Source organism: Stegostoma tigrinum, chromosome 25 (assembly GCF_030684315.1).
Source record: "Stegostoma tigrinum isolate sSteTig4 chromosome 25, sSteTig4.hap1, whole genome shotgun sequence".
Classification (NCBI taxonomy): Eukaryota; Metazoa; Chordata; class Chondrichthyes; order Orectolobiformes; family Stegostomatidae; genus Stegostoma; species Stegostoma tigrinum.
Genome location: NC_081378.1, coordinates 20,411,442 through 20,430,533, shown reverse-complemented (window position 1 = coordinate 20,430,533; position 19,092 = coordinate 20,411,442). Strand labels below are relative to the sequence as shown.

The following is a 19,092-nucleotide window of genomic DNA, read 5'->3' as shown; positions in this document are numbered from 1 at the left end:
TAACCTATAGTTACAAATAGCGCATACAATTCTTTTTTTTCTGTGAGGAGGGGAATATTTTGATTAAATTGTAATCAAGGACTAATGTTCTTCTGATCTGCTGTTAGTTGTATGACCTTTACCATGAGGTGCACAGCTTGCAGCTGGCCTTCCTTCAAACTCTTCAATAAAAAAATAATGTACACAAAATATTGTCCTTTAAGTACAGAATAGATATGTAGGTTAAATAACCATTCCTTATTGGTGACTGAGTGTTGAGCACTCAATGAATCAAAGGATATAGAAAATGGGATGATGAATTGAATTGACACTAGTTTACCATGATTGTATTGAATGATAGAGAAAGCTCAGTGTTGGGTATGGCCTATCCCTATTTCATTCTGTTCTTAGTATCTCAAGTAATTTATTCAGTGATGAGTGAGCATCACAGCTGGACTTAATCCTGTCCTTAACGCAAAATTTACATCAGAATTCACTGAACAGTGATCAGAAATCAAAATTATTTCTTATCCATCTCAGGAGGACTGATGCAAATAATATTGCACGGTTTGCTGCCGAATACCACAAACTCCACAAATGGTGGGTTTGAACCTGGAACTTTACCACAGACTGCGTGGTGTACCACATTGAACATATTTGAATAATTATTGAGCCCAACAGCTGAAAAGTATTAGGCAAATCCCAGCATTGTTAGGGCAACGAGTAAACTTTCACTCTGCATTGTGGATTAACATTGACTCTGGGACCTATGTTTGTGAAACAATGCAAGGATCACACAGGAGAAAGTAGTAATGGTAATGGAAGATTACAGTTTAATGCAAATGATATTCTGTTTTATCCTGATGCATCACATCTTATGAAACTGGACAAACATAGTTTTTGTTGATGGTATGGTTGGATTAGTGATTACTGTATTTATATAACGCGACACATCGTAGCATTTGGATAAAGTGGTATCTATTGGCAGTGGTGCAAGTAAAATGGAATGGTGGAATTTCTTAGAACAAGTTGCCCAACATTTCACCTTGAGGGCTACAGGAGTAAACCATGGAACCTTGATATTGAATAAATCAAATCTAAATCCATGTTCCCACTAATATACATATAGCTTTAGTTGCTGATGCTGACTGCTGATTCAAGATTTGTGGCCCTTTCCAAACAACTAGCACAACAGAACAGTTCAAACAAACACATAAACCAAACTGAATGTCCCATTGCATTGCTCAAACTTCAAGGATGGATTTCTTGGTAAAGGCTTCAATAGTTTAAGCTGCAAGTTGGATGACTATAGGTTGCATTACAGTCCTTTAGCCTTGGGGACTTTTGAATCCAGTTCAGGTTCATAGGATGTTCTGTTTTTCTGTCTTAACTGAAATAGATCTGATGTCAGTTGTGAAAAATGTTTAAGCAACAAATAGGTGTTCTTCTGAGGTTAAGATTAAGGCTCATGTCAATCAAGTAGAAATGTTATTCTCGTCTGATCTATTCTGTTCCTGATCCGGCTTCATGGGTACTACAGCTCTACCCCGCTTCCAACGCATGCTACAACCCAGGCAACTTAATGGAATTAATATACAGATCAGCCACAAACCAGTTAAATGGCAGAAGAGGCTTGAGAGATTGAACTATTCCTGTTCCTGTGCCCTTACGTGTGTGTATTTTGAGGCAGTGTGGAAGAGGTGATATTTTGCATCTAATCATGGCCTGAAACTGATTGATACTGCAGTGCAGTGGGTTTTAATTTGTATTTAATCCCTGCCTAGATCATTCCAGCTATAAGCTGAAGGTAACTCTCCATTCGCATGGTGACCCTGTTTCTTATCAAATATCAAATCCTCAAAGAAGTTTGAGATTGTAATGATATAGAACACTGGTAAAGTGTTCTTAAATTGCTCTTATGGGGTAGTGTGTGTAACATTGAACCCAATTTTAATTCTGCTGGTAGATGGATTTTGAAGAGCTAAAGAGTTAAAAACTAACATTTTTTTCCAAAATGCAATACTATAGTATAAAGGAAAATTGTGGCAGAGGCAACTAATTATCAGTATAGGTTTCTTGCAAGAAAAATGCCCTAACTTGCAGAAGTTAGTACCATAATATCACTAAATTGAACTGGAGCATCCAGGAATGTTAAGACAGTTAATTTTTAAGTTCTGTATTTTACCTCTTCAATTTGTGAAGAAGCTGGTCGCCTCCCTGGGTTGATTGTAGTAACTGACAGCTGTTCTTTATTTTGTCAGAATGCTAACTTTTCATGTGTGAACGTGGGTCACTGAGAGGACCAGGAATCTTGCTGAATCCCCAACATGCACCACCCCCCCACCAACCCTGACAATCAATGTAAAATCATCACTGCATGTTCTGAGGCTACTTTTGAGGACAATAGTTTCCACCCTGCTGAGATAGTTAATTTAACATTGACCAGAAATTGAGTGAGGACTCTGTATAACTCAGTTACATTGTTTGTTTACCTACTGATGCATCGTGGCACTAAAAAAATTAACCTTTTTATCATATTCAGTTGTTATATTCACCAAGATTTAATAGTAAGAATACTTGAGTTTTGGGACAGTATTGCATTCATAATTAATCTCACTCTCAGATTTTCCATTCTGCCTTTGGGGTCAAAGATATTGCTTATCTTCATTTATATTTACCAAATCACTATTCATTTCCTATCCTTCTCCATCTTGCAGCAAATAAATATTCATTGAGTATAAGAAAAAATGCTCACTGCTTCTCTGCTTTACTACTCTTGCTCTTAGGCCATGTTGCTCAGTGAATTTATCGAGCCATCAGATACTGAAGTCGCAGCCTTTGTCCAAAGATTCAGTCCCTCCATACAAAGATTTGAAAGAGACTTTGAAAGGCAAGAGAGATTTTGTTTTTATAAATTGTGAATGTTGGAAAGGTGAAGTAAATATAAAACTTTGAAAAAACTACAGCAAATGAAACAGTCTCAAAGACAAAAGTAATTATCATTCAGATTTAACACACTGGTTAAATGTGAAAACAAATATGTAATTTACTTATTTATCCAAGTATGCTCTATTCATCAATTACATAGTCTTGAGGCTTTTATTATGATTTACTGCAGGCTTTTTGTCTTCACTGCTTCCTCAAATAAATTAACATTATGTTGCTGTCATGGATTGAATTTTAAGTCTGGCCAGAATGAAAATGTTGCTGCCAGTCAGTATGCAGGTTTCCCAAAACCGTACCCAACACTGGTCAGCTTCACTGGGTGAGTGGAGGGTGGGCTTAGGATTCCAATTGATCCATTCATGGTGCCAAATAACACTGTTAAAAAACTTTTTTAGTTCTTCTTGAGGAACATACTTTGATTTTGATGGTGGTACATAGACTGCATACATTGTCTGGGGTAGGTCAGGTGAATGGAAGTGAACAAAGAATGAGGAGCTAGCCATGGACATTCCAAGGAATTAAGCGGGCCCCATGAAAGGCTGAATGAGGATGAGGGGAACTCAGCTATTGGCATAGAGGTATCAACAGCTGAGCACTGGAGCACGGAGAAAGGGTGATAAGTTCTTTGTAGTACAGGGGATTGTTCTGGCATCGCCCTGATATGAGAAAGGCAGAAGGGAGTGCTAAGGGGTAGGACGACATGAAGTCCGTATTATCAGCATAGAATCTACTCCTGAACACGGATCAACCTTAACAAGAGTGATATCCACTGCTAAGGGAGATCGTGATTGGCCAGGAGATGAGCACTACGATCTCTGCCCTATCCCCTCTCTGCAGCCCTCCAAAGTCACTTTGTCCCTGAATATCTTTACTTCTGGCTCCTTCCAAGGATGCCAGGACACATCACTACATCTTGCAGGTCACTGATATGCTATTTGTCAGAGATGGAAACAGTGGACTTTGTTTCCTTACTGACATCCCAGATTCAGTGCATAATAATGTGTATCCAGGTCACTATCAAGGCACCCAGTAGGAATTCATTAACAGCAAGGTCTTGTACAATAACATTTGTGCCGTAAGTGCCAGGGAACAACCATCTCCAAAAAAAGAAGGAACCTAACTGTCTCCCCTTGAAGCAGATGAAGATGTTTAGGCCTTAGCTACTATCCTATGGAACTCCCCCAGAGATGGCCTGTAGCTGAGATGACTGACCTCAAGCAACTCCAAACATCTTTCTGTGTTCAAAATTTTTTGAGAATAAAATTCACAAAAGAAGAAGAGAACAATAACCGACTACCCTTTGTGGACGTAATAGTGGAATGTAAGAACAATGGGGAGCTCCAGATCAACGTAAACAGGAAGACCACACATATGGACCAGATATTTAATTACACCAGTGACCACCCTAACACCCATAAACAGAGCTGCATCAGAACAGCAGCCCAGAATTGCGCGGAGCAGAACAGAAGCACTTTTACAGAGTTTTTAAAAGAAATGGATATCCAAAAAGCACAATCTGCCGTTATCTCGGTGACAGAGCGCAACAAGAAAACACAACACAGCCAGACACACTTGTCACCCTACCACACATCAGAGACATAACAGAGATGAATACAAGACTGCTCAAACTCCTAGGTATCAGGATAGCCCACAAATCAACAACCACCCTGTAACAGCTACTGACGAAGGTACAGGATTCCATACCGACAACCAATAAAACTAATGTAATGTCCTAAATACCATGCAAGGACTGTGAGAAACGTTATTTGGGCCAAGCTGGAAAAAACCTGACAATAAGGTTACACAAACACCAATTAGCCACCAAGAGACGTGCCTCAATACACATGGACAAAGAAGGAAACAAATTCGGCAGGGACAACACATTGATAATAGGACAAGCCAAACAGAAACATACCAGGGAATGCCTGGTGGCCTGGCATTCCAAACAGAACTCTATGAACAAACACATAGAACTGGCCCTGATATACAAACCACTGAAAACAGAACCAGAAGTGACGCCAACCTCCCCAGCAAACTGAGACATATAAATAACAAATGTGACAGAATACCAATGCATCACCAGACGTGCACTGACGATGTTACCTATCAGAGTTTAGAAACATTTGCAATCAAGCACACTGGCTCGATGAGCAAGTTTACAACCTCATCTTCCTGTGTCTCTGATATGACTGCAACCAGTGGAGAGTTTGCCCCCGACACTTGTTGATTTCAGTTTTACTAGGGCTCCTTGATGCCACACTCTGTTGAATTTGGCCCAGATTTCAAGGGCTGGCACTCATCTCACCTCTGGAATTCAGTTTTTTTGTCCATGTTTAAACCAAAGCTATAATGAGGTCAGGAACTGTGTGGCCCTGAGAAGGTTATTGCTGAGTAGATTCTGCTTGATAGCATTAATGGTGACTCCTTCTATCACTTTAGTGCTGACTGAGAGTAGACTGAATGGCTGGTAATTGGCCAGGTTGACGTTGGTCTGTGTTTTTTTTATATAGGACATACCAGGGCAATTTCCACATTGTCGGATAGATGCTAGCATCGAAACTAACCTGGAACAGTTTAGCTAGGGGAACAGTAAATTCTGGAGGACACATCTTCAGTACTGTTAACACAGTGTGGAGCTGGAGGAACGCAGCACGTCAGGCAGCATCAGAGGATCAGGAAAGTCGACATCAGAACTGATGAAGGATCCCTACCTGAAATGTCAACCTTCCTGCTCCTCTGATGCTGCCTGACCTGCTGTGTTCCTCCAGCACCACAATGTGTTGACTCATTCTGCATCACCGTACCCTTCACAGATGTCAGTGCCTTACCTAATTTTTATGTGGGTCACAACCCTGTAGATGTCCATTTGTTCCTCCTTCATGATGATGATACAAGTCTAAAGGATTTGCAGGACCAGAGGGTCCTATGTGCATACATCATAAAACATGGCAGGACATGTACAGCAGTTGATAAAGCATACAGTATCTTAGGCATTGTTAAATAGGAATATGGAGTACAAGACCAAGAAGGTTATGTTGAACTTGTATGAGAGACTAGACATCAACTGGAGTATTAGATACAGCTCTGGGCCTGAGGAAAAGATATGAATGCATTGGAGAGAGTGCTGAAGAGGTTTAAAAGAATAGTTACAGCAATGAGAAACTTCATTGATGAAGTTTGGTGAAGTTGGGAGTTTTTTCCCTGGAGAAAAGAAGATTATGAAGGGATTTAATATCAGCCTTCAAAGTCACCAGTCAAGAAACTTTTTCACACAATGAGTAGTTAGGGTTTGGATTTACTGACTATGTTGTGAGTGTACCTACCCCAATGCAGTGCAGCAGTTCAAGATGACACCTCATCAACACCACCCTAACAAACGCAACTATGGATGGGTAGTTGATGCTGGCCTAGCCAGGAATACACATTCAATGGATTTTTTTAAATGTTCTGAGAAAGTGCTGAGCTGTCAGAAATGCCGTCTTTCAAATGAAACATAAAACTGATCTCTGAGGTGCGTTAAGAGAAGTACCACCTTTCGGATAGTACACTAAATTAGAGATTCAAAAGCACTATTTTGCAGAAGAGCTGAAGTTTTCACCAATTTTTATCCCTACTAACCAAAGAACAATGATTTAACCATTAATATTGTTACTTTCTGTGGGACCTAGCTGTGCTTAATGGATTGTCAAGTCTCTTTATGCTACAACAGTTAGGAAAAACAGCATTTCATTGTTGTGAAATGATTGGAATGTCCCGTAAAAGATGTTACATAAATTCAAGTTTGTTCATCAGAAAAAAAAATGTTATGTTAATTCAAGAAATAGTAAGAACTGCCGATGCTGAAGAATCTAAGATAACACGGTGTAGAGCTGGTTGAACACAGCAGGCCAAGCAGCATTAGAGGAGCAGGAAAGCTGACGTTTCAGGTTGAGACCTTTCTTCAGAAAGGGGGAGGGAAAGGGGATTCTGAAATAAATAGGGGGAGAGGGGGAGGCGGATAGAAGATGGATTAAGGAGAAGATAGGTGGAGAGAAGACAGACAGGTCAAAGAGGTGGAGTTGGAGCCAGTCAAGGTCAATGTAGGTGGGGAATTAGGGAGGGCATATGTCGGTACAAGGAAGATGGAGAGGTCAAGGAGGCGCGATGAGGTTAGTGGGTAGGAGATGGAGATGGGGCTTGAGGTGAGAGGAATGGTTAGGGGGTCAGGGAGTAGCTGGCCTGGTTTTGGGTATGGTTGGGGGAGGGGAGATTTTGAAGCTTGTGAAGTCCACAATGATACCCTTGGGCTGCAGGGTTCCCAAGCGAAATATGAGATGCTGTTCCTGCAGCATTCGGGTGGCATCATTGTGACAATGCAGGTGGCCCAGGATGGACATGTCATCCAAGGGGTGGGAGGGGGTGTTGAAATGGTTCACGACTGAGAGGTGTAGCTGTTTGTTGCGATCTGAGCATCGGTGTTCCGCAAAGTGGTACCCAAGCCTCTGCTTGGTTTCCCCGATGTAGAAGAGGCCACACGGGAACAGCGGATACAGTATACCACATTAGCAGATGTGCAGGTGATCGTGTGTTTAATATGGAAAGTCTTCCTAGGGCCTCGGATGGGTGTGAGTAGGGAGGTGTCAGATCAGGTGTAACACTTGCTCCGGTTGCAAGGAAAAGTGCTGGGAGTGATGGGGCTGGAGGGGAGTGGAGCAGACAAGGGAGTCATGGAGAGAGTGGTCCCTCTGGAAAGCAGATAAGTGTGGGGATGGAAAAATGTCTTTGGTAGTGGGGTCAGATTGCAGATGGCGGACGTGTCAGAGGATTCGGAGGTTGGAGGGGCGGCACATGAGGACAAGGAGTATTCTGTTTTGGTTGTTACTGTGGGGAGTGGGTGTGAGGTATGAGTTGCGAGTGACACGGTCGAGGGCATTTTCGACCACTGTGGAAAGGAAGTTGTGGTCCTTGAAAAACAAGGACATCTGGGATGTCCAGGAGTGGAATGCCTCATCTTAGGAGCAGATGACATGGAGGCGAAGGAGTTGGGAATAGGGGATGGCCTTTTTGCAGGAAGGTGGGTGAGAGGAGGTGTATTCTAGATAGTTGTGGGAGTCGATAGGCTTGAAATGGATATTGGTTTCCAGGTGGATGCCAAAGATGGAGACAGAGAGGTCCAGGAAGGAGAAAGAGGTATCCGAGATGGCCCAGGTGAACTTAAGGGTGGGGTGGCAGGTGTTAGTGAAGGGATGAACTGTTCGAGCTCCTATTAGGAGCATAGGCGCCGCCGATACAGTCATCGATGTAATGCAGGAAGAGGTGGGGGATAGGGCCAGTGTAGCTTTGGAAGAGGGATCGTTCCACATATCCTACGAAGAGGCAGGCATAGCTTGGGCCCATGCAGAACTTCATAAGTTTCAAAATCTCCCCTCACCCGACCACATCCCAAAATCAGCCCAACTCGTCCCCATCTCCCTAAACATTCCTCCCACCTCAAGCCCACCCCCATCTCCTACCGACTAACCTCATCCCGCCTCCTTGACCTGTCCGTCCTCCCTGAACTGACCTATCCCTTTCCTAATTCCCAACCTACATTCACCTTTACTGGCTCCAACCCCGCCTCTCTGACCTGTCTGTCTCCTCTCCACCTATCTTTTCCTCTATCCATCTTCTCTCCATCTCCCCGTCTCTTCCTATTTATTTCAGAATCCTCTTTTGCTCCCCCATTTCTGAAGAAGGGTCTCGACCCAAAACGTCAGCTTTCCTGCTCCTCTGATGCTGCTTGGCCTGCTGTGTTCATCCAGCTCTACATTATGTTAATTCAAGTTTGCTCATTAGAAAAAAAAATGTATGCACTATTGTGTTTATTCATAATTGTAAACTGATTAATTATTTTCACTTGTCCAGATGCAGAACCCCCAGACAAACATCTGTCATTAGCCAGTAAATCTAAGGTGAAGAATCGTTATGATGTAAGTTTGCAGGTTCCTTATCAATTTTCAACCTCCAACAAAAAGACTGCACTATTGAATCAAGTGACTCACCCAAGTAAGTACAATGTGGCAAAGTCAGGCAGCTTCAAACTCTTCCTGTAGGTGCTGCTTAGTCAAAGGGAACATGTAACTGTTTGTATGTACATACTATGATGTCCGTGCTGTGTCCAAAGGCAGGTCCTTTGGTCGCAGTCTGCTGATGCTTCATCTTGAGTCTTTTTCTTGGAGTTTTTGTCAGTGCTGGCTTGCCGTTGCCTTCCACTCTTAGAGCACTGGAAGGAGGCAAATCCCAAGTCTACGTCAGTTTGAAAGGAAAATCCAATTTGTTGTCATTTCATTGAATTACCCATTAGCGATCTCACAAACTGTGTTAACTGACCTCAAGACTGTTTGGATAAGTTGCTAAGTTGGCATAGTTCACAAATGACCATGGGATCTTAATTGGAAAGAGATAATTGATTATATAGCTTGAGGGACATCATTCCTGCATCAAACAGGGATAAAGCAAGTGGAAAAGCCCCCAAGATCTACTGGAGCTGCTACAGTGATGAATCCGCACTTTTGGCATTGTTCTACACAAGGTCATAAATCACACAACACCAGGTTATAGTCCAACAGGTTTATTTGAAAACACAAGCTTTTGGAACCTCACTCCTTCTTCAGGTGTTAGTGAGAGAGATAATATCATACACAGAATTCATAAGTAAAAGATAAAGGGCCACAGCACTGATTAGGATGTATTAAACAAACGTGAGATGCTGTTAAATCTTGAATCAGTTAGCCAGTTTTAATTTATTAATTTGAAAATGTAAATCCCCAACTTCCTTAAGTCACCGTCCAGAGAGAACTAAATGTTTTAATTGTGTAAAGAAGAGATGACACTTGAGGTCAGACAGTGCATGTTAGGTATGAAGCCTTTCTGTCTGTTTATGTTTTGTTTTGGGGTCAGACTCGTTTTATTTATAAAGTAGGAATTTATGAAACACCACATTGACTGACTATCTATAAATTGTGTGCTTTTTGAACAAACTAGAATGTATCTGCAAATATAAAACAAATTTACCCCATAGATTTGTGTGTGTCTGTGTGACCCTTTGCTCTTTTATTTATAAATTCTGTGTCTGATTCTATCTCTCTCCTAACACCTTAAAAAGGACTAAGGCTCCAAAAACTTGTATCAGAGATAATGGGAACTGCAGATGCTGGAGATTCCAAGATAATAAAATGTGAGGCTGGATGAACACAGCAGGCCAAGCAGCATCTCAGGAGCACAAAAGCTGACGTTTCGGGCCTAGACCCTTCATCAGAGAGGGGGATGGGGGGAGGGAACTGGAATGAATAGGGAGAGAGGGGGAGGCGGACCGAAGATGGAGAGTAAAGAAGATAGGTGGAGAGAGTGTAGGTGGGGAGGTAGGGAGGGGATAGGTCAGTCCAGGGAAGACGGACAGGTCAAGGAGGTGGGATGAGGTTAGTAGGTAGATGGGGGTGCGGCTTGGGGTGGGAGGAAGGGATGGGTGAGAGGAAGAACCGGTTAGGGAGGCAGAGACAGGTTGGACTGGTTTTGGGATGCAGTGGGTGAGGGGGAAGAGCTGGGCTGGTTGTGTGGTGCAGTGGAGGGAGGGGACGAACTGGGCTGGTTGAGGGATGCAGTGGGGGAAGGGGAGATTTTGAAACTGGTGAAGTCCACATTGATACCATATGGCTGCAGGGTTCCCAGGCGGAATATGAGTTGCTGTTCCTGCAACCTTCGGGTGGCATCATTCTGGCAGTGCAGGAGGCCCATGATGGACATGTCATCTAGAGAATGGGAGGGGGAGTGGAAATGGTTTGCGACTGGGAGGTGCAGTTGTTTTTTGCGAACTGAGCGGAGGTGTTCTGCAAAGCGGTCCCCAAGCCTCCGCTTGGTTTCCCCAATGTAGAGGAAGCCGCACCGGGTACAGTGGATGCAGTATACCACATTGGCAGATGTGCAGGTGAACCTCTGCTTGATGTGGAATGTCATCTTGGGGCCTGGGATGGGGGTGAGGGAGGAGGTGTGGGGACAAGTGTAGCATTTCCTGCGGTTGCAGGGGAAGGTGCCGGGTGTGGTGGGGTTGGAGGGCAGTGTGGAGCGAACAAGGGAGTCACGGAGAGAGTGGTCTCTCCGGAAAGCAGACGGGGGAGGGGATGGAAAAATGTCTTGGGTGGTGGGGTCGGATCGTATTCCAGTTCCCTCCCCCCATCCCCCTCTCTGATGAAGGGTCTAGGCCCGAAACGTCAGCTTTTGTGCTCCTGAGATGCTGCTTGGCCTGCTGTGTTCATCCAGCCTCACATTTTATTATCTCCAAAAACTTGTGTTTTTTTCAAATAAACCTGTTGGACTATAACCTGGTGTTGTGTGATTACTGAGCTTGCCCACCCCGGTCCAACACCTTCACCTTCACATCATTGTTCTGCGGTACACTCTAGTCATCTAACCAACTGAGTTAACAATCCCCAAAAGACTAAGCATTGGAAAATCTCAAAAATCTGGATTTTGATTCATCTCAAATCTTCTCATTACTCCTTCACCTCTTCTCTATCCTTCTGTGAAAATCTGTGGTTTGCTTTGAGATTTGTTACATCATTTACTTCCTGCTTTTCCTGGTAAAGTTCTTTTTCTATATAAAGGGCAATGATTTGTGAAATGACATTTGGCTCACTTTCTTTCTTCTTCTTGACGCTTAATTTGTGTTGTGATTTTTTTTTTGAGCTCATCACTATACTGAACATTTTGCCTCCGAGCTCAGATTGGTGTTGATAGGAAATACAGATTGGGAATGATCTGGTTCACTCTAGGAGAATCGTCAGGGAGAGTGTGGATTTTGTGTAAAATGCTGAAGACAGTGACTTTGTCTTCCTAATGTTTAGTTCAGTAAGTTTAAACTGCTTCAGGAATGGATGTCCCTCAAGCAGTGTGACTACACAGAGGTAGTGGACAGGTTGGGCAATCATGGTAAGGTTGAAGTTAAAGTTATTAGTATACACTTGGAACTTGACTGTAAAAGAAAAAGGTACAGGAATAATATCACAATAACCAAAACCTTAATGAGATATCTTTATGTTAGCTGAGGGAAGGATAGTACTGGCAGCTCAATGTTCTGGGTTTTAGGTTTTATAGTAAGGTTAGAAGGAGAGGCAGAACAGGAGTAGGAGTGGCATTTTTGTTTAAGGAAAATATTACTACTGTAATGAGAGAAGATATTTCTGAGGTATCATTTAGTGAAAATATATGATTTGAAATTAGACATAAGTAAGGGATGATCACCTTGATGGTATTGTACTATAGCACCCCAAGCCCAATAGTCAGAGGGAAATTGAGAAGCAAATATGTTCAGAGATCTCAAATTTTTGTAAGATTAATAAGGTTGTAATGGTAAGAGATTTTAATTTTCCAAACATTGATTGGGACTGCCATAGTGTTTGGATGGTGAAGAATTTGTTAAATGTGTTGAAGAAAATTTTCTTTATCAATACATATATATCTCCTACTAGAGAAGGATCAAAACTTGATCTTCTTTTGGGAAATAAGGCAGGACAAGTGACAGACTTTGGGACGAGTGAACATAATTCTATTAGTTTTAACATAATTATGGAACAGGATAGACCTTCCATAAAAGTTCTTAATTGGAGTAAGGCAAATTTTAAGAGCATGAAACAAGAACTTTCAAAAGTTGATTGCAATGGACTGTGTGCAGATAAAGGAACAACTAACAAATGGGAGGTCTTCAAAAGATAACGAGAGTTCAGTGCATTGTGTTCCTGTTAGAGTGAAATGCAAGGCTGGTATGATTAGGGAACAATGAATGAATAAAGAAATTGAAGTTCTAGTCAAAAATATCAAAGAATTACGTATTAGACATAGACAACTGGGATCAACTGAATTTCTTGAAAAGTATAAAGTGTGTAGGGGTATTGTTAAGAAGGAGATCAGGAAGGCAAAGAGGGTATATGAAATGGCCTTGACAGATAAGGTTAAAGATAATCCAAAAAGATTCTACAAATACATTAAGAGCACAAGAGCAACTAGAGAAATGGGAGAGATATTAAATGAATATTTCTCATCATTTTGACTATTGAGACAGAAATGGAGACTAAACAACTCAGGGAAATAAATGTTGATGTTTTGAAAAAGCTCATATTACTGAAGAGAAAGTGCTGGAGGTCTTAGAAAACATGAAGCCAGCTAAACCTCCATGACCCAATCAATAGTATTCTAGGACATTGTGGAAAGTTAGGAAGGAAATTGCGAGGCCACTAGCAGAAATATTTGTATCATCCATAAACATAGGTGAAGTATCAGAGGACTGAAGTGTGGAATATAGGATAGAATATAGGAGGCATGGTTAATGAGTTTGCAGATGACACCAAAATTGGTGCTACAATGAACAGTGAAGAAGGCTATCCCAAGAAATCTTGACCAATTCAATCAATGGGCTGAGGAATTGAAGATGGAGTTTAATTTGGATAAATGTGAGGCATTGCATTTTGGTAATACAAACAACGACAGAACTTATACAATTAATGGTAGGTCTCTAGGCAGTGTTGTAGAACAGAGAGGCCTAGGGGTTCAGGTACATAATTCTTTGAAATCTGCGTCACACGGAGACAGGTGGTTAAGAGGTCGTTTAGCATGCTTGCCTTCATTGCTGAGACCTTTGAGTACAGAAGTTGGGATGTTGTATTGGTGTCGTACAGGATATTGGTTAGGCCTCTTCTGGAGTACTGTGTGCAGTTCTGGTTACTCTGTCATAGGAAGAATATTATCAAACTTGAGAGGGTTCAGAAAAGGTTTATTAGGATGTTGCCAAGAATGGAGGCTTGAGCTATGAAAATAAACTGGAAAGACTGGGACTTCTTTCACTGCAACATAGCAGGTTGAGGGCTGACCTTATTGTGGTTTATAAAATCATGAGAGGCATAGATAAGGTGAATAACAAGAGTTTTCTCCCTAGCGTGGGGGAGTTCAAAACTAGTGGGCATATTTTAAGGTGAGATGATAAAGGTTTAAAAAGCACATTGAGTACAACATTTTTACAGATGTGTGGAATGAACTGCCAGAGAAAATGGTGGTGGCAGGTACAGTTATAACATTTAAAAGCCATTTGATTGAGTTCATGAATAGGAAAGGTTTGGAGGGATATGGGCCAAGTGCAGGCAGGTGGGACTAGTTTAGTTTGGGAATATGGTCAGCATGAACTGGTCGGACTGAGGGGTCTGTTTCCATGTTGTATGACTCTATCTCATACAATTTAAATAAATTCTGAGCATTTGCCTTTTCACCAGTTCAAGTGTTGTTAATTTCTGGTACAGCTACTTGGATTAAGCAGCACACTTCTTCATCTTAAAATGTCAGAAAAAATGAAAATGAAGTTGTCTGGAACAGTTATAGAAGAGGCCATGTGGAACAATGAACTAAGGGCGATTTCACTGATGTGTTTCTATTTAATATAGGGAATGGTTAGCACTGCTGCCTCACAGCACCAGGAGCCTGGGTTGAATTCCTCACTCGGGCAACTGTCTGTGTGGAGTTAGCACATTCTCCCTGTGTCTGTGTGGGTTTCCTACTGGTGATCCGGTTTCCTCTCACTGTCCAAAGATGTGCAGGCTGGATGGATTGGTCATGCTAAATTACCAGTAGTGTTCAGGGATGTGTAGATTAGTTGCGTTATAGCGGATGGGTCTGAGTGGGATGCTGTGAAAGTCGGTGTGGACTTGTTGGGCCAAATTGGCTTGTTTCCATACTGTAGGGAGTCTAAGGCTAAGTCAAACAATGTGATTAAAACCTGAGAGAATATTAAATCCACAGGTTGTTATGCACATAGTCTAAAATTATCAAACGTCCTTGCCTTGAGGTTAAAATATATATCGTGCTTTGCAAACTGCAAATGGGTTATCATTGCCTTATCTATTTGCAGTGTCTCCTTTCCATGTATCTTTTAATAGATGCCTCGCAGGGTAGCATGAATGCAGAAGTGCTTAAAATTTTAAAAAACATTACATGGCAGTTTATCCTGAGCTATATTTTCTCTACAAGCAAAATCAAGCTCCACACAAGCACATTGAACTGAATGTTTCCAGTAGGGTTTTAATACTTAACCGTGTTACTTCCAGACAGAAAACAGGAAGAGACCGTGGGAGGATGCTGGTTGCAATTTACCCAGAAACAGCCAATTATGAAGCTGCCCTGCAGGAGCAGTATTCAATTAGCAGACCTGGAAGGAGGATGTCTGGCTAGCAGCTCAACTGAGAGAAATAGCAACTGTTAAGATATGCAGAAGACTGCGAGGGTACCTCAAATGGGGATGCACTGCAGCATCATAAAATTCAATAATCCCTCAATGCACATCCTCAGATACTGAGCGTGAATGAGGATATCCTGTGTGGCTATACCTAAAGCATTCTGGTTTTTTTTTATGGAGTTGATGGCAAGGAGGCCTGAATGGACTCCAGTTAAATGATGAGCCCTAGCCTTGGCAAGATACTTGCCTGCTGACAGGAAAATTTCAATGATGCTGAAGTCTTTCCTAATAATGGAACCAGTTGACTACCTGCAGCTCCTGGGTGGGCAGTTTGCTATTATCACCCTGTTCCAGCAATAGTGTTCAAAGGATGGAATGTATAAGGTAGATGATCAGGTACTTGTACTTTTGATTTTGATCCCTGTTTTATCTCTGCAGGTCTAGCAAATTCAGTCCATTTAATCCCAAATTAGAACAATATTTTTGAAAACTTTTTTCGCATTGTTTGTTGGAATTGGTGTCCTACCATGGTGTCATAGGCCCAACCAGCTTCAGTTGTTTCATCAATAACTTTCCCTCCATCATAAGGATAGAGGCAGGGATGTTCATTGATTGTGAGGCAATGTGCAGAACCATTCGCAACACCTCAAATACTGAATCAGTGCATGGCCAAATGTAGCAAGGCCTGGACAGTATCCAGGTTTGGGCTGACATGTGACAAGTGGCATTTATGCCACACAAATGCCAGCAACTGACCATCTCCAAATATGGAGACTCTAACCTTTACTGTTGACACCATCCACGATAAAGCAGCTGCTTGATTTGTATGTGTCCCACATTCAGTCCCTGTACCACTAATGCGCAGAAGCACCATTGTATACCATCTGCAAGATGTAATGCAGAAATTTACTCAGGCTTCTGAGATAACATCTTCCAAACCCTTGAATACTGCATTCTAGAAGGACAAGGGTAGCAGAAAGATGGGAAAACCACCACTTTCAAGTTTTCCTTCAAGCCGTCCACCATCCTAATTTGGAAATATATTGCCATTCCTTCAACATTGCTTGGTCAAAATCCTGGAACTCCCTCCCCATCCCTATATCTTCTCCTCCTCCCCCGGCAAAATTGGAATTGTGGATCCACCTATAGTAAATGGACTGCAGTGGCTCAAGAAGGTAGCTTACAATCACCTTCTCAGTGGCAACTAGGGATCGGCAATAAATGCTTGCACAGCCGGTGATGGCCACATCCCAAGAACAAATATATAAAAAGAAATTGAAAGCTACTAAATGGAAAGCAGTATTTGTTCATACTGACTATTTTGTAGCTCAGTAATTTGCATATTCTGACTCCCATTTATTCTTTTAACAGGATAGATGTAGGCAATGCTTGTGGTTTACGGAGACCTTGGCACAGACTAACATCCTGGGGTAATTTATACAAACACAGAGGCCCCTTACTGACTTTAATGTAAAAAGCTAGGCTGGCAGTAGCCTGTCCAGGGGAAGAACAGCTGCCCTGCAGTCATTTACCAACAATTGGTTGGAGGTAGGACTTCTGCTCCCTAGGAACAGGAAGATCTTCCGCTCCAAGAACTGCTAACTGATCAGAGACCTTCAACTCTAGATGCACTGATTGTGCTTGATGAATTGGTGGCTACAAATGCACTGTACTCAGATGATGAGGAGTGAACTGCAATGGATTGGAACTTTATAGGTGTTTGAAGGTAGCAAGGAAGCGGAGTAATGGTCATTAAGAATGTGGGGTGATGGTGTCTAGGATTTGAGAGACTGTGGAGTGAGGGCACCTGGGAGGTTGAATATTGTGGGGAAAGACTAGGGCCTTGGACCCATTAGGATGGAACCCCTTGTCCATCACTAACCCATCAAGAGAATCTTTTGGGCTGGTCACGTGGTGTGGCTCTCTTTCCACAAGCTAAATGCTGGCAGTAGGAGAATTATTCCAGGGAGGAGTGATTACATGGCTAAACTGGAGGAGCTGCGGCTATTTTCTAAGGTTACCCCCTACTTACAGCAGAGAAGATGGAGAGGAGATTTAATGGACATTTAGAATCATGAAAGGTTGAGGTGAAGTAAATTAAGAGAAACTATTTCTGGTGACAGGAGTCTGGATGACCAGTGCACATATTTTAAGGGTGTTGATTGTCAGAGCACCAGAGGTAATTAGAGAAAAAATTATTTTTCCACAATGTGGCTAGGATTCAGAATGCACGCAATAGTGGGTACAAACAGAGTGCTAGCCTTAAAAAGAGAATTGGATGAAATGAAAGAAAATCTTTTGCAGGAATCTGGTGAAGAGCCATGGGGTGGGACTGACAATTTTGCTCTTTGAAGAGATGGCACAGATCCAGTGGACAAATGGAAAGAAGCTGGTGAGAAACTTGCAGGGGGTTGAACAAGTATAACTAATAATGGTTGAATGAAGAAAGCATGGAATAATGGAGCAGAAAGTGGGTTCCTCATCACTAATGGGGCAAATGCACTATAAACTGATTTGAAACCAAGGATGAAAATTCTGACTTTAAAACATTGAGAGGACGGCCTAGATTGTAACCAATTTCATTTAAAAATGACATTGAAGCCTTGTTATTGTAAATGTTACATGTTACTTATGTTGGCATTTTTGTATGTTTGTTAAGATCGTTCCCTGCAATTTTGAAATTTGCGTAATGACAAATATCGCTCCTGGTAATATCTAATGTTAAACATGAAATCATTTAAGGGAAATTCACCAGCGTTATTTAAGAACTAACAGTACCAAATGCTTCCACTAACTGGTCACTGAAAAGCAAACAATTGGAAGTATTACTCCTTTCTGAACTTATTTGCCATCTTCTTTGTTTGTGCAATTTGAATCCATTGCTTTATGACATTAAATTCTGGCAAAAAATACATTATATAATAAGGATTAAATTATTTTTGTCAATATTTATTCCCCTTACCTAGCTGCCCAGATGGAGTCAGGAATTATGTGTAGAGTATAGGACACAAAATTAGAATCACATGTCGGATAGACTGGCTTGGTTGCCTTCCCTAAAAGGCATCAATTAACTCATTGTCGTACTATGGGAAGAGATAAATTAGCAAAATGGTGCATTAGCAAAAATATATTTGAACTGATTTGAGGATGTTGACACCTTAATTCACATATTTCAAATGAGTTATTTTAGACTGGTAAATATAACCCTCTGTTTGTTAAGACAGAATGCACAATGGATAGCTAGTAGGTTTCTTAAACTGTTTTGTAAACCATAGTCTGATGCAGTAATATAGTTCTGTGAGGAGCATAGATCTGTGAGAGATTAAATAAATTATTAGTGAGCTTTGTAAAACAGTTATCAACCTATATATGATTGGGAAAATGCGCAACTTCCAAACCAAATTTCTTAATTTTTAAGAATGTCTCTTTGTCTCTTTATCTTTGAGCAGGCAGTGTTGACTTGTCTGCAAAGAAATGGCATCTGTGAAGTACTTTGGGATGCTTTAAATGTCCTATGTAAATACAAATTGTTGTTTGCCTTTCCTTAGCACAGAACCATTAAAAAAATGAATCCTTTCTAATTGTAGGCTATTCTGGATGGAGTGATTCATCCAGTGAGACACAGCCAATATTCTCCATTTATGAAGGAGTTAATAATAATGACAATCAGAAGAAGAATGATGAAGGCAGAAGAGACAGCAGGGAGGAACAGAAAAAGAAGAAAGGCCGGAGTAAAGGTAAGATATCATAGCAAAGATAAAGGTACTTTGGATCAGGTCTTCAGGCATAAATTTTGATGTATCTTGTTTGTTTCACTCTGCCATCACCCCTATTTAGCCTCTTCAGAATGACATTATATCTGTTGTTTCACGCTGCTGTAATTATTTATTTAGTAGTCATATTTAGGATAGAAAATAGATATTAGACCATTCAGTTGT

The 19,092-nt window shown here is 41.5% G+C and overlaps 1 protein-coding gene across 3 annotated transcripts in view; it reads left to right on the top strand.

The window, feature by feature from the left end:
* LOC125463318 (uncharacterized) overlaps positions 1–19,092 on the top strand; it is an 87,224-nt gene that overhangs the window by 26,247 nt on the left and 41,885 nt on the right. For all 3 annotated transcript variants that reach the window (XM_048554484.2, XM_048554485.2, XM_059654529.1), the window contains 3 exons: positions 2,766–2,869; positions 8,809–8,949; positions 18,742–18,891. In XM_048554484.2, coding sequence (XP_048410441.1) covers positions 2,766–2,869; positions 8,809–8,949; positions 18,742–18,891 — 395 coding nt within the window. The remainder of the gene's footprint in view (positions 1–2,765; positions 2,870–8,808; positions 8,950–18,741; positions 18,892–19,092) is intronic.